This window comes from Engystomops pustulosus, chromosome 2 (assembly GCF_040894005.1).
Source record: "Engystomops pustulosus chromosome 2, aEngPut4.maternal, whole genome shotgun sequence".
Lineage (NCBI taxonomy): Eukaryota > Metazoa > Chordata > Amphibia > Anura > Leptodactylidae > Engystomops > Engystomops pustulosus.
In genome coordinates, this window is record NC_092412.1 from 10464822 (window position 1) to 10481534 (window position 16713).

General features: G+C 44.9%; 2 protein-coding genes across 2 annotated transcripts; both read right to left on the reverse strand.

The window, feature by feature from the left end:
• Positions 1–3526: 3526 nt before the first annotated feature.
• On the reverse strand, positions 3527–8230 carry LOC140116885 (uncharacterized). Its single transcript, XM_072133319.1, has 2 exons — positions 8203–8230; positions 3527–6075 (listed from the first exon to the last, which is right to left on the reverse strand). Exons 1-2 carry the CDS (start codon positions 8228–8230, stop codon positions 4748–4750), a joined length of 1356 nt encoding a protein of 451 aa, XP_071989420.1. The 3' UTR covers positions 3527–4747.
• A 923-nt stretch (positions 8231–9153) lies between these two features.
• Positions 9154–13338, reverse strand: LOC140119872 (uncharacterized). Its single transcript, XM_072139301.1, has 4 exons — positions 11433–13338; positions 10951–11320; positions 10356–10837; positions 9154–9383 (listed from the first exon to the last, which is right to left on the reverse strand). Exons 2-4 carry the CDS (start codon positions 11033–11035, stop codon positions 9216–9218), a joined length of 735 nt encoding a protein of 244 aa, XP_071995402.1. The 5' UTR covers positions 11036–11320; positions 11433–13338; the 3' UTR covers positions 9154–9215.
• Positions 13339–16713: the final 3375 nt, after the last annotated feature.

The window sequence follows — 16713 nt, forward strand, 5'->3', positions numbered from 1 at the left end:
AATAAAATTAAAAGCACACATTATTTGGTAACTCCACAAGCCAAGGGCAAGTATGTGGCTGACGGGATGGCGAAGGCAGCTGCACAGATGGAGCCCGGAGACTGTCCTGAAGTCTCAGCGCTGAGTTCTGAGCTAAAAGTTTGATCCACAGGTGTTCCAGTCCCTGGTGGCCCGAGGGTCATCAGAAGTGAAGGGAGTGTGGAGGAAAGCTGGAGCCCAGATGCCGATGGGACCTGGATGCTGGGAGAGAGGGTGTGCATTCCTTCCTCGTGATCCCCAGGGATAAGTTTGATCAGACACATAAAGTAAAGGTAGAGAATCCCAAAGGATTCTGAAGGTCTGAGAGAAGCACCTAGATGACAACGTTTATATGGATACAGTGGGAGCACCAAGGGGGGTCCCAGATGAGTACAAGGCCCACAATCAGATATGGGCAGGTCTAGAGATTGTGGGACCTGGATGCTGGGAGAGAGGGTGTGCCTGCCCAGAGCCCTGCACCCGACAGTAAGTCAAGTAGCCTACGGACACATACACATCCAAAATGGCCATGCTAGTGCTCATAAACCATAAGTGGTTTGCCCCGGCATTACTACCCCTGTCACTAGACTAGTGAAAGCCTGTATAGTCTGTGCCCGCCACAACCCGGGTAAGGTGTTAAAGACCCCACAGAAGGTGACACCCAAGCTGCTGTATCCCTTCCAAAGACTGCAGATGGATTTTATCCAGCTACCAAAAGGGGCACGTAGGAATACGTGCTTGTGTGCATTGATCTCTTTCCAGGGTGTCCAGAAGCTTCTCCCATGACCAAGGCTACTCCCAGAGCCGCAGCCAAGAAGGTGGTGAGTGAGATTTTTCTGCAGGTTTGGACTTCCAGAAACCATAGAGTCCGGTCGCAGAACCCACTTCACTGGACAGGTAAAGACCTGAAGCCTTGTCCCTCCTGGGTGTAGAACAGGCCCTGCACACACCTTCCCGAATTAGTTGTGGGTTTGAGAGAATAAATGGCACTCTTAAGTTAGAGATCCGGGAGGCCATGGAAGTAACAGGGAAACCATGGCGCGAGTGCTTTCCTGCTGCCCACCATTCAGTTAGGAACACCCCCAACAGAAAGATGGGATTGTTCCCCTTTGAAGTATTTTTTGGCTATGCACCCAGACTAGGCCCCTACTAGGAAACCAAGTGGAATATGCCATACAGTTGAGCCAGGCCTTGGAAAAGGTCCGCAAAAGTGTTTCTGATTACTTTTTCAGATCCAGACAGAGACCTCAGGATACATAACCTGAAGCCCGGAGACTACGTGATGGTAAAGAGACACCAGAGAGAGACAGTCTGGAGCCTCACTAAGATGGTCCTTTCCAAGTCCTGCTGACCAGTGCCACGTCTGTGAAGCTAGAGGGAAGTCAGCATGCTTCCACACTTACGCTTCCACGCTTACTTATTCTCCTTGCTAGCTGGTTTCTTCTTAATGACTGTATGCTCAGGGACACCCCAACCATGACTATCACTGTATCTATAGGGGTGACCAGGATGCCCCAGGGTAGGAGACTTTACCTACGGTTGGTGCAACAAGACAATGACCTTCTTTACCATTGACAGCACAGGTAGCCCTGTATTAGCAGTGTCTGATGTGTACAGGATTTGTGGGGATAGGAGAGTTAGGTCAGGCCTAGAGGCTGGGAAGGTGAGTGTACTGTGATAAAGTTTGTGCATTCCTTCCTCGTGATCCCCAGGGATAAGTTTGATCAGACACAAAGTAAAGGTAGAGAATCCCAAAGGATTCTGAAGGTCTGAGAGAAGCACCTAGATGACAACGTTTATATAGATACAGTGGGAGCACCTAGGGGGGGTCCCAGATGAGTACAAGGCCCACAATCAGATATGGGCAGGTCTAGAGTCCATTATTCCCCAGAGAGCTATGAGCAAAGATGTTGGTTGGGTTAACTGGTTTTATTGTAATCAACAGAGATTTGTGATTGTATCCGAGATGCTTCCCAGAACCACACGGCTTTGGACATGATCCTTGCTGAGAAGGGAGGAGTCTGTAAGATGGTGGGAGTGGCTTGTCGCATGTACATCCCGGATGACATTGCCCCCTATGGATCCATTACCCATGCACTTGAAGAGATTGAAGGACTGTCCAGGGACCTCAAGAGAAACTCTGGGGTGGACACTTTGTCCTTTACTTTGTAGTTGGGGGATTAGAAGGGTTTCCTGTAAGTGGGGGTGATATTGGGGATTGTGATTTTGCTCTCGTCACTTATTGCGTGTTGTGTGGTCCCCCTCATCAAGTCCACCATGTCCCAGATGGCCGTCCAGGCGGTAAGAACCATGACAGGAGAAGTCCCAGTGTGGAGGATACCGTCTTGTTGAAGAACCAGCCTGTTAATAAACCCATAAACTATGGAAACACAATGATGTAATTTGAGTATGCAGACCTGTAACCCCCGAGTGACTGGCCTCCAGGGGATCTGGTGAAGAGTTAACAAGTCCAGCAGGTAAGGGCTTAGCCTACCTGTATGTACCTGGAGTTTGAGGAGGTCACTCTGGACAAAAGTTACAGGCCATGCAAAGCTCAAAAGGGGGGAATTGTTAAAGATATTACACTGGACTCAGACGCCATCTTACGTATTGTCGGACATTTTAAAGACTCAGCATTATTTCACATAACTTTGTGTAGTGATAACTAAGTTTGGGTGTTTCCCTCTTGTAACAAAGACTTAGTGCTCACTAGCACCACCTAGTGGAAGGTATCCAGGTGCACATCTGGACATTTGGTTTATGTGAAGTTTCAGTATTTGCATGTAGCCAATAGTATTAGACTCCTTTGTGTGCTTACATCCAATAGTGTTACATTTCCTGGGTGAGAACACCCAATTATAGTTGCTGCTGTCCTAATTACACGCCTTATGTAAAGTGCCTTATGGTTTTCTATAAATGTCCGTCCCTCAATAAACTTATCAGTCTTGTTGCTAACTTCCTGCAAGGACAGGTCTTGTCTTTTCATTCAAGTTAGTCAAATTCCAGCGCTGGACACAGACTCATTTAATTTGGAAGTCACCTTACAATGATTAGGGGTTTGAGCCCCAGATATAAATCTATAAGACCAAGAACACAGATTGTTGTGTGTCCCCTGAAACATCATCTGTTCACCCTTCATCTTCATGTGGCCTAGTTCTAGATGGTTTAATCATCTTTTAAAATTATGCAAATGAACCTCAGAGGCTCCTCTTTGTGTGACAGAAGCCCATTTTAGGTCCATCTGATGTTATTGGCTCTCAAGCAGGGAGGGAGGAGCCAAAATATACCTTTTCCGACCCGACGCAAGAACCCTGAGACTGATTATCCCCTTGGTTCCGGTGCTGTCTACTTTTCATATGTTTAGTTATGTTATAGTTTTGTTATATTACACTTTTTGTAAACTAAACATCTCATTATTTTTAAATCTACACCATCGGGAGGCTACAATCTCTTTAAATTGCCGGGCCCATCATACCGAACAAAAGAAAGGAAAGTTATCACCCCAAAATATATTACATATCAGCAGGTCATTTTATTGAAATTCCTGGCAATAACCTTTTACATCACACACAAGCAGAAAGGATGACAATGTACAAGGGAAGTACCCGGCGTTGCAGGTTGTCAGCACGAGCCACACAAATAGCATCAGATAAAGGGATAATGATTGAAACAGCAGATATATGCCAAAAAGACCGATACAAAATGTGTGTCTGGGTGTGCAATAATAATCAACATTTTTCCCAAGAGACTCTGGTGCTTCAACCTTCTAACGACGAGACCTAGAAAGGCTTGACCAGCCGTAATTGTACGTTGGTGGGTGATAAGCGGAGTATAGAGAGGGTTCACGGGCTTAACACTTTCCATACAGACTGGGTGTTTGCTGCAAATGGCAGCCACGTTTGAGGACTGTACAGATTGTGAGTATCATAGTTTATACGATTGAAAAAAAAACACATGTCCATCCAGTTCAACCAAAGAAGGGAAGGGATTAGAGATTAGGGAAGAGATTTAGAGGAAACAATTCTATATAACATAACAATCAATGTTATTTAGGTGTAAAAAGGCATCTAGACCCTTCTTGAAGCTCTCTACTGTCCCTGCTGTGACCAGCGCCAGAGCTCACCTACTCCACAGATTGACAGTTCTCATAGTAAAGAAGCCCTGTCACCTCTGGTGATTAAACCTTGTTTTCTCCAGATGGAGACAGTGCCCCCTCGTCTTTTGATTTAATCTGAAACAACTTATCACCATAATATTTGTATGGACCATTCATATATTTACATAAATTAATCATGTCCCCTCGTAGTCGTCTCTTTTCCAGACTAAATAAATCTAGTTGTTTTAATCTTTCCTCCATACCCCTTATCATTTTTGAGGCTCTTCGTTGAACCTTCTCCAGCTCTAGGGCTTCCTTTTTATGGACCGGAGCCTAAAACTGAACAGCATATTCCAGGTGAGGCCGAACCAATGCCTTGTACAGTGGTATCCAATTAAATGCCTCTGGCTCAGAACATCACTCCCTACTATTGGAGTGCGACTATCTGTAACCATGACAGCCTAAAATCTACATAGGACTCCGGGACTTATCTGTAACAATGTACCGGCGGCAGATCCATAGCAAAAGTGCCCTAAAATGCAATAAAATGGTATGTAAGTATGGAAAAAAAAAACTTCGAATCCCCCCCTTTGTTGAGACCTGATACAAAAGTAAACAAGAAACATAAACATGTTAGGTATCTCCATGCCCCAAAAGAGAACACGAAAATAGCCCATCTCCTGCGTGAATCTCCTTGTGTTTAAGAAGGTCTGATTTCTTACTAAAACATTTCCCGCATTCAGTGCATGAAAATGGCTTCTCCCCTGTGTGAGTTCTCTGATGTTTAACAAGAAGGGTTTTCCAGGAAAAACATTTATCACATTCAGTGCAAGAAAATGGCTTCTCCCCTGTGTGGATCCTTTGATGTTTAACAAGGTCTGAACTTTGATTGAAACATTTCCCACATTCAAGACACAAATATGGCTTCTTCCCTGTGTGAATTTTCTGATGATTCAAATAACTTGAATTAAATGTAAAACATTTGCCACATTCAGTGCATAAAAATGGCTTCTCCCCTGTGTGAGTTCTCTGATGGCTAACAAGAATTGATTTCTGATTAAAACATTTCCCACATTCGGTGCATAAAAAGGGTTTCTCCCCTGTGTGAGTTCTCTGATGTTTAATAAGAACTGACTTATAGGAAAAACCTTTCCCACATTCAGGACATGAAAATGGCTTCTCCCCTGTGTGAGTTCTTTGATGTTTTACAAGATCTGCATTCTGGGTAAAATATTTCCCACATTCATTACATAAAAATAGCTTTAGCCCTGTGTGAATTCTCTGATGTCTTAAAAGAAGTGAACTAGAAGTATAACATTTCCCACATTCACTACATGGAAATGGCTTCTTCTTTGTGTGAGTTCTCTGGTGTTCAACAAGGAAAGATTTCTTACTAAAACATTTCCCACATTCAGGGCATGAAAATGGCTTCTCCCCTGTGTGGATTCTCTGATGGTAAAGAAGAATTGATTTCTGGCTAAAACATTTCCCACATTCAGTACATGAAAATGGCTTCTCGCCTGTGTGAGTTCTTCGGTGTTCAACAAGTATTGATTTCTGGCTAAAACAATTTCCACATTCATCACATGGATATGGTTTCTCCCCTGTGTGAGTTCTTTTGTGTCCATTAAGATTTGCTTTGTTTCTAAAACATTTGCCACATTCAGGACATTGAAATGGCTTCTCCCCTGTGTGAGTTCCCTGATGTTTAACAAGATGTGATTTCCTGCTAAAACATTTTCCACATTCATTACATGAAAATGACTTCTCCCCTGTGTGAGTTCTCTGGTGTCTAATAAGACTTCCTTTCTGGATAAAACATTTTCCACATTCGGTACATGAAAACTGCCTCTTCTCTCCATGATTTCCCTCCTCTGTGGAAAGATGTGACTGATTATCTTCTACTTCACCACAAGGAGATGAGGGGGGATGTCCATGGGAACCTCTTATACTTTTGTTTCCTAAAAAAATATAACCAAGAAATCAAACTTGGAGGATTTCTTTTTCCCCAGTTACAAGCAGAAGAATAGTGACAATCAAATAGATATTAAACACTCCCATATAATTTGTTTAACATCCAATCAAAGGCCTCATTCACACGGCCGTATGGGGGACCTATATACGTAATAGGCTTGTGGCGCCGTACGGGAGTGGTACGTGGCCGCACACGTACGGCACCATACCGTTCCGTAGCCGTGAAGAGAAAGGACATGTCCTATCTTCTCTCGGCATACGGTGCTGTGCGCCATATATCCCTATGGAGAGAGGTGGGGGTGAGCAGCGCTCATCTCCTCCTCCTTTCCCTGGCGATAACATGTGCCCACCTTGCTACGGTGTGGCTGGCACTTGTGTGTGCATGTAACCAAAGAGAAGTCACAAAACCTTGGAAACCTTGCATTCCCATTTCAATTTAAGCGCCAAGTCTAGCGCCCGTACTATACCAAGGGCTGGAGATGCAGATCAGTCTAACGTGAGAGGTCACTTGTGAACTAATTAATTCCATGGATGATTGGTTGACGAGGGAGAATTGGGGGCAACTTATGCACCTTCGCTAAATGACAGAAGAACGTTAAAGGAGGGATGAAGACTGTGAGATACGGTTTGTCCTCCACAATGTGGTTGGCTTTGGAGATGTAGTCAATATGGTCCAATAACAATGGTGGGATAGATGGTTTGGTTCTCAGGCAGTGAGAGATTTTGTTTATAGTGAATAAATTTGAAGGTCTCGATAGAGGGTCGCTTCTGATTTAGGTGGATAGAAATTGGTGGGGGGGGGGATGAACTAGTACTCTAATGGGGTTTGGTTTGTTTGATGTTTATGGAGGTCAAGGAAAAGTTGAAAGTTGTCAGCTGGGGAGGTGGGGCAAAATGATAAACCTATGGACTAGTTTTGTTTTAGTTTCATGTCTTTGAAGGGCGTAACTGGAAAGGTTGAATAGTTTTACTGGATGTTAATAGTCTCCGCAGTTTTATCAGGTGCCTATGGAGAACTTGGTGATTTTGATTGGATTGGTGAGTGGTGTCAGGATGAATAAGAAGGTTTCGTGTTGGGGGTATATACAGTGGCATGGTGAGATGAATGGGTAAGGGAATTGGTTGGGTAAGGGAATACATTAATGTAAAAGGTTATCAATTACAGGCAGTCCCCGGGTTACATACAAGATAGGGTCTGGAGGTTTGTTCTTAAGTTGAATTTGTATGTAAGTCGAAACTGTATATTTTATAATGGAAGTTCTAGACAATTTTTTTTCTTTTGCCCCAGTGACAATTGGAGTTTCAAAATTTTTGGTGTAATTGGACCAAGAATTATCAATAAAGCTTCATTACAGACACCTTACAGCTGATCATTGCAGTCTGGGACTATAGTAAAGCATCCAGAGAGCTTCACCAGAGGTCACAGTGGGCAGAGGGGTCCGTCTGTAACTATGGGTTGTCTGTAAGTCGGGTGTCCTTAAGTAGGGGACCGCCTGTATCTGGAGGCATTTTGCAGAATGGGGCCTAATTGTGAAGGCCGATGGCCGTTTAACCCTAAATATGAGAGGAAGGGAGGAAGGTTGTAACCGTAGGAATGGTATTGGTTGTGTAATTGGTTGTGTGCAGGTCCTGCATGGGGCAGTTTTATTTTACAGCTGGTGTTTTTAGTCTAATGAAGACACTATTTCAGGGTAGAAATACTGCAAAATTTGCCAAATTTGAGACCTCAGTTGACTTTACATAAAATTCCCACACTGCAGAGTAAGGCAGAGGAGTGTATGAGAGCACAGAGCGGGGGACACGAGGCACAGATCTCATAATAGCCACAATATGAAACCAAATTCTCTGTGCGCATGGGTAACCATTCTTGCTCATAGAGCGTGGTCCTCTCAGTTTGCATGCGCTCATCTTGCCTGTTCTCACCAGCGGGTACGGAAACAACGTAGAGGATCGGTGAGCACGATATGGATTTGACACTGGTTTAGGAATCTATGGCAATCTTTTGAATTCCATTCATGAGGCAGGAGCGGTAGCTGGACTCCAGGACTGACGGATGCTGTAGCAGAATCAGGAGGTGTCAGCATGATGCCCCGAAGAAGCCACACTGCCCAAACCCAGGGTCGGCCGTGAATGACTGGCCATCGCATCGATGCGTTTTTTGTGTAGATTTGAGTGTTTTTGAATGTGAGTGCCTGACTATTAGCTTTTTAACCCATATGCACTATGTGTGTGCATTGTCCTCTAGAATATAGGCATGCTGAAGGACAAGTGAAGTACCAAAGCTGAAGTTCTGATTGAGAAATCCATTCCTGGAAAATAGAAAGTGATCCAAAAAAAGAGCTAATGCCGTAGCCGGTGAGCTTCAGTTTTTATATTTATTTTTGTGCTGCTAAGGACCAGGACAGCGGTCATTAAGACGGTGAGAGCTGGCGCCTACATCCTACATGAGCTGGAGGATTAGGCTGGATGTCTGACATAGGAATGCATGGAAGTATAGGACAGAGGTTTGTTGTCACAGAGTAAGGAAGCTGTGACCCTGCGGCAGCGAATGCATACAGGAGCAGAACTGATCCACAGCCTTACAAAATTAATCTCAGTGTCAAGGGCCGGGGCGAACTACAGGCCAGGTAACCATAGCAGCCACTATGGGGCCAACAGTGTGAGGGGGCCCCGGGATCTGGAGCTGTATGTCTCTATATGATATTGTATGCATGTGTGTATTTGCGGTGTGTGTTTATATGTGATGTCTATATGCTACTCTATGTATGTGTGTTTATGCTATTTGCATGATGTGCTGTATGTGTGAGCAGAATCTAAGAACTATTAAACTTCACATTCCCTGCCCAGAGACTGAACCCAGAAAGAGGGAAGAGTCATGAGGTAGACATGGAAAGAGAGAAGGACACGTAGCCTGACTTTACTGAGGCTGCAATGTCCACAAAATACTGGTATATGGACCCATATACACCCTAAATATTCAATCATGGCCCCCGGGTCACATCTGTTTATATCTCCGGTCTGAAATGTCTGAGGAGAGGAAATATCCAGCCGTATAGTAACACAACATGTGGTTATAGACTGATGTGACCGGAGGAGGAGACCAGAGACAGATGAGCCGGTGTCTATGTCATCTCCATCTCCTCCCCTGGATGTGACCTCTCCCTGCAATGTATAAGGGAAGAATAACCCACAAGATACATGAAAGGCTCTTACCCTCCTCTGTCACTGATGAGGGGATTTCCTCTCCGCTCCTCCTTCCACCACAACTTTCCTGGAAAGATCCAACATGAAGGACCTGAGAAAACAAGGAAATGTCTCCAGAGATTCTCTTATATCCAAGTGATGGACAGAAACCTTGTCTTGCCTTCAGAAATGTGTAATGTTAATTTAATATGTATTAATTGTTAATTGTTACAGCGCCATCTAGAGGCCTTAATTGTTCATTATGTGTTTCTCTAAAACACCAATTTTGTCCCTTGGGGGCCACTGTAGTTTTCACCCCTTGACCTGCTAACATCATTCTGCTATACAGGAGCCATTTTCTGAAGACCCTCCAGTGGAGATGGTAGCACCGTCCTCCATCCTCCGTCCACCAGTCTACAGAAGCTTGGCTGGTATGTTTCTAGTTCCCACCCAGCCCTGTAGTTTACATGTTAATGCATATTATAATGTTACCATGTCCCCATCTCCTATCCCCTACCCCTAGCTCTGTGCTGGTCATATATAAGACAGCACACGTCCTTGTATCTATGGATGTTCATCCTCATTGTTGCATTGTATGTGTCTGCACACCTTGTATTACAGTGCATTACTACATGACTGTGTGCATTACTAAGTGCACCATCTTTCTGTTCCCAGGATCTTTCTGTTCCCTACAATAAAAGTGGAACTGGACACCCTCCTAAATCAATGATTTGCTAGGGGGGATTTTAGCTGCCCCTCAACTTATTCCCCTCACACATAAGGAGAACAGAAACCTCTAGGACCAGGAACTAAGGGGAATAATCTCCTGCAGGAGGAGACGGGATCAACATCAATGTTCCGGTTATATTACTGCCTAACCCGATGTGACCCGATCCTGAGGAGGAGACTCATGGACACCAGGGAGAAGATTATTCACTTCTCCTGCTCTGAGCCACAAGTTCAATGTCATATGTCCTATAAAACAATGTCTAGTGAAATTTAGAAATTATTTGCAGTTATGTCCCACCACAACAACCATCAACATTTCATAGATCACCACCAACTGAATCCCAACTCAATCTACCTGATGATCAAGGATATTCTCCGCTGGCTCCACCTTTACAATATGAAAATATACAAGACTGGGACATCTCTCCGGTTCCTCTTTAATATCTCGGGAATCTCCAGAACTGGGACATCTCTCCGGTTCCTCTTTAATATCTGGGAGATCATCAGGACTAGGACATCTCTCTGCTTCCCCTTTGATATCTCGGGAATCTCCAGGACTGGGACATCTCTCTGGTTCCTCTTTAAAATCTCGGGAACCTTTAGGACTGGGACATCTCTCTGGTTCCTCTTTGATATCTCGGGAATCTCCAGGACTGGGACATCTCTCTGGTTCCTGTGTAATATCTCGGGAATCTCCAGGACTGGGACATCTCTCTGGTTCCTGTGTAATATCCCGGGAATCTCCACGACTAGGACATCTCTCTGGTTCCTGTGTAATATCTCGGGAATCTCCAGGACGGGGACATCTCTCTGGTGGATTTCTCTGACTGGATCCATCTATAGGAAATATACACAGTGACTGATACATTGTCTATATGTGATGATGAGATGATGGAGGAGGTGACCTCACACCTGCTCTGTCCTCTATAATCAGGAAGGTCTCCTCTTACCTGGTGATGTGAGGAGCTGGTGGTCCTCCATCATGATGTCCTTGTACTGGTCCTTGTGTCCTTCTATATACTCCCACTCCTCCATGGAGAAATAGACAGTGACGTCCTGACACCTTATAGGAACCTGACACCCACAATGACACAGTCATCACCCAGACCCCTCCCTTGTGTTATTGTACAATGTCCCAGCATTCCCGGCAGCGCTCACCTCTCCGCTCAGCAGCTCAGTGATCCTGGAGGTAAGTTCTAGGATCTTCTGCTCATGTATCAGTGAATGAGGTGGAGGCTCGGTGATGGGGCTCTGGGTCCATCCTCCTGACACACAGGGGGTCACACACTCACCAGACGACTTCTTCACTACTGTGTAATCCTGTGTATGGGGAGACACTGATCACTACATAGATCCTAAGAATCCTTCACCTCTCCAGTCATTTCCCGCTGTTATTCCTAGAGATAAGAGCCGTGTCCTGGGAGACTCTCACCTCTCCGGTTATCAAGGAGATCATCTCCAGGGTGAGCTCCAGGATCCTGGCCGCCATCTGCTCTCTGTCCTTCTCCCGGATCCCTGGTGGATCATTGATGGAAAGGATCATCTTTGAGAGAAATGATGAGGTAAACTATATTGGAAGAGTTATAACGCTGGACTATGTGACTGCTGCAAACCCCTTAGGTTTTCAGAGAATTAGAGACTTCAGTTATCAATATGTACAAAGTTTCCTAAATGTCATGGTCTTTGTGTGTCCTATGTAAATATATCCTAACATGACTAATATCTCAGTATTTTAAGCTTATTTCATACACTGTATATATTTTACAGCACAAAATAAAAATGTAAATTACATAATTGTAAAAGACACTGATAAAAATTAGAGAACACGTTCAGATACCTGGAAGTTATTGGTTTAAATCTGACACCTGGTGCTAATTTCCTTATCTATCAGACAAGCCGCCTAACTTTGCAATTTTCACCCTACTTAGCAAAAACACACAGTGCCATTCCAAAGTGACTGAAGAAAGAGAAGGGAACTTTGCTGAAGAGCATGTTGTGTAGACAGAGACGTGTACCACAGTTCATTTTAGTAAGTTGTTTGGATCTGATTGGAAACCTTATAGTTGTCGACAAACTGGGGAAAGACTGAACCCAAAGTGTGTGAAGAAGTCAGTGAAAAGTGGTGGAGGAAGTGTCAGGGTTTGGGGAATGTTTTCTGCCGCAGGGGGTTGGACCTCTAATACAGCTACATGGCAACAGAGTGAATGCAAGTCTGTATCAGAAAGTCAACAACACGTTGCTCTTTCCTTGCTTTTTTCACTCAATCAGGCAGCAACTTTCATGTAGGACAATGCCCAACGTCACACAGCGAAACAGGTAAAGCAGTTCCCTGAAACAGAAATAATGAAATAGCCACAGACCAGAGTCCTGATCTCAATCCAAAAGAGAACCTTTAGAAAATCTTTGGTTACAAATTTATGGCCAAGGAACCGACAAGAGTCGGAACTGTGGAAGAGACAAGAGGAATGGTGGAAAAAAAAAATACAGCAGAGCAGTGATTTTCTGTGTGGTAGCAGCCGCTATATCAGGGGGCCCCATCATCTAACGACACTAAAGAATGGAGGATGCACATTGTACAGTGTAATATGTATATAACATACAGGTGATGTATACATGCTGTACATGTGTGTGTATCTGTGATGTGTATAAAATGTATGTGTACATGGTGTATGTATGTATATACTGTATGTGTGTGTATATGCTCTATATGTGTGCATGAGTGTATAAATGTATGTAGGTATACACTCACCGGCCACTTTATTAGGTACACCTGTCCAACTGCTCGTTAACACTTAATTTATAATCAGCCAATCACATGGCGGCAACTCAGTGTATTTAGGCATGTAGACATGGTCAAGACAATCTCCTGCAGTTCAAACCAAGCATCAGTATGTGGAAGAAAGGTGATTTGATGCCTTTGAACGTGGCATGGTTGTTGGTGCCAGAAGGGCTGGTCTGAATATTTCAGAAACTGCTGATCTACTGGGATTTTCACACACAACCATCTCTAGGGTTTACAGAGAATGGTCCGAAAAAGAAAAAACATCCAGTGAGCAGCAGTTCTGTGGGCGGAAATGCCTTGTTGATGCCAGAGGTCAGAGGAGAATGGGCAGACTGGTTTGAGCTGATAGAAAGGCAACAGTGACTCAAATCGCCACCCGTTACAACCAAGGTAGGCAGAAGAGCATCTCTGAACGCACAGTACGTCGAACTTTGAGGCAGATGGGCTACAGCAGCAGAAGACCACACCGGGTGCCACGCCTTTCAGCTAAGAACAGGAAACTGAGGCTACAATTTCACAAGCTCATCGAAATTGGACAGTAGAAGATTGGAAAAACGTTGCCTGGTCTGATGAGTCTCGATTTCTGCTGCGACATTCGGATGGTAGAGTCAGAATTTGGCGTCAACAACATGAAAGCATGGATCCATCCTGCCTTGTATCAACGGTTCAGGCTGGTGGTGGTGGTGTCATGGTGTGGGGAATATTTTCTTGGCACTCTTTGGGCCCCTTGGTACAACGCCACAGCCTACCTGAATATTGTTGCTGACCATGTCCATCCCTTTATGAGCACAATGTACCCTGTAACATCTGATGGCTACTTTCAGCAGGATAATGCGCCATGTCATAAAGCTGGAATCATCTCAGACTGGTTTCTTGAACATGACAATGAGGTCACTGTACTCAAATGGCCTCCACAGTCACCAGATCTCAATCCAATAGAGCATCTTTGGGATGTGGTGGAACGGGAGATTCGCATCATGGATGTGCAGCCGACAAATCTGCGGCAACTGTGTGATGTCATCATGTCAATATGGACCAAAATCTCTGAGGAATGCTATGGGGTCCTATCTCTCCTTGTAACGAGCCTTCTGAGGTCATTCAAAATACTCATTCCCTTAAAAAAAAAATGGGATGTGAGGTGAGGACGGGTTGAATGTGGCGGTAGATGTTAAAGAGGTGGCGAAGGAGGTAGCCAACACCTTAACCACTTAGTCATGCACTGGCAAAGTCAAGTAATGTGGGATCCAAGCCTAGTTCATCTTACTGAATGTAGGGATGTCCATGTTGGCTGTGGATAGGTGGATCCTCTTGTTGGTGATTAAAGCCAAGCAGCACTCAACACCTGTTCTGATAGAATAGCACCTCCAAGTCATAGAGGGCAAATTCTGGCTACCTGTCCAATTTACTTAGATGTTGAATGAGCAGGACATTTATTCAGTACCAGAAGATATGACAACAGATACTCATCCACCATATGATTCAAAGTCGGTCTCCTGATACTACAGGCTGTATCAGAAGGTGGTGGATGTTGTGGAGAATTGAACAAGACATTGTCACTGTAATATAAGATGCTACGGGTATAGACACACAGTTACTATCAGTGTGGTAGAAGATGCTACGGGTATAGACACTCGGTTACTATCAGTGTGGTAGAAGATGCTACGGGTATAGACACTCGGTTACTATCAGTGTGGTAGAAGATGCTACGGGTATAGACACTCGGTTACTATCAGTGTGGTAGAAGATGCTACGGGTATAGACACTCGGTTACTATCAGTGTGGTAGAAGATGCTACGGGTATAGACACTCGGTTACTATCAGTGTGGTAGAAGATGCTACAGGTATAGACACTCGGTTACTATCAGTGGGGTAGACGATGCTGTGGGTATAGACACTCGGTTACTATCAGTGTGGTAGAAGATGCTACGGGTATAGACACTCGGTTACTATCAGTGGGGTAGAAGATGCTGTGGGTATAGACACTCGGTTACTATCAGTGTGGTAGAAGATGCTGTGGGTATAGACACTCGGTTACTATCAGTGTGGTAGAAGATGCTGTGGGTATAGACACTCGGTTACTATCAGTGTGGTAGAAGATGCTACGGGTATAGACACTCGGTTACTATCAGTGTGGTAGAAGATGCTACGGGTATAGACACTCGGTTACTATCAGTGTGGTAGAAGATGCTGTGGGTATAGACACTCGGTTACTATCAGTGGGGTAGACGATGCTGTGGGTATAGACACTCGGTTACTATCAGTGGGGTAGAAGATGCTACGGGTATAGACACTCGGTTACTATCAGTGTGGTAGAAGATGCTACGGGTATAGACACTCGGTTACTATCAGTGGGGTAGAAGATGGTACGGGTATAGACACTCGGTTACTATCAGTGGGGTAGAAGATGCTACGGGTATAGACACTCGGTTACTATCAGTGGGGTAGAAGATGCTACGGGTATAGACACTCGGTTACTATCAGTGTGGTAGAAGATGCTACGGGTATAGACACTCGGTTACTATCAGTGTGGTAGACGATGCTGTGGGTATAGACACTTAGCTAAGCGGCTCATCAACCAGATTTATTTTCTGGGTAAGCCCCACTTGCGGCTGCCCTTTGGGTCGGATCTGCTCATTCCTACTGCATTCAACTGAACGTTGGTGTTGGTGTAGCCACTTTTATCTCTCAAGCTCCGTTCTCTATGGTGAGGGACGTCGGTGTATCTCAGACTGCTTTGTAGCTTTTTATACTACTCTTCGGATACTTACATACTACGGATCTTCGTGCTATATGCCTAACATAATGGTAGTACCCTTGCTATATTCCTGTGTATTGACTTCCCGTTCTGACCCCGGACCATGTTCCATCTACGCTCCTCCATTGCCAGCCTTGACCTTCTGCTTTGCCTCTGACCCTGAACCTTTGCCGTCCATCTCGACCTCCTGCCTGTCCCTGACCACGAACTTGCCTTCTGACTCTGTACCTCACCTTGTCTGCCACCACTGACAAAGTTGCACCTGTGGAACGACCAGGTGATACCACACAGCAGTAAGTCCAACCCGCTTTGTGTTGAGCTCAAGTGAAAACTGGGTATCACTTAGTCTCTGGTCCCAGGTGTCGGCTTGTGTCATCATCCGGGGTGGTCCAGAGGACCCACTATCCCTGGAGCCTGACAGATATCAAGTTATCCATGGATTGGTGCTTCTGGAGTCTATCGGGAAGGCACAAGCCAACTCCAAGTTCCGTTTCAGGGAAATTCCATCTATAGTTGCGGTTCGTCGCTTCAGCTATGACCGCAAAACCTCCCCTTTTATTCTTTACTGATGGCAAGTGAACGTTCTCCCGTCTTAATGTGTGAAGGCTCTCATATTACCAGTGCCTCCGGTACGTACCACTCATGTGGAAGAAAGGCTTTCCAGGAAATATTCATGACGGAAGCGGCATCAAGTCTTGACTTCTTGTTGTGCTATGGTTGTCCGTCATGACTCTCCTGATTTTTGGTAGGATGAGCTGCAATGTGTTTAGGACCACTAATAGTTCTCAGAAGTTTGAGGACTGATTGATAGACTGGCTTCAAACACTGAAAGACTAAGGGCTCAGGACAGAGCCCCAACTTCTGTGGAGACTAAAGAACCTTTCTTCTGGATCCTTGGAAGCTCCGATGCTGGTGGTGACCACTGATGGAGGTGTCTGAGACCCTGATGTATCACAACGTCCTGTAGCTTAGGAACCAGAAACATGTAAGGACTCGTCTCCTGCAGCGTACGTATGTAACTGTAACCTGATCTCCAACTGTGTGTAACAATCACCAGGACACCAAGTACCAAGGAATCCACCCCCCCACCCCCCTCCCCAGGGGGTGACCGGGGAATCACTGTATACAGCGCATTGTACTGTGTATACAGACACGTCCCTGCAAACCCCTGGAAGA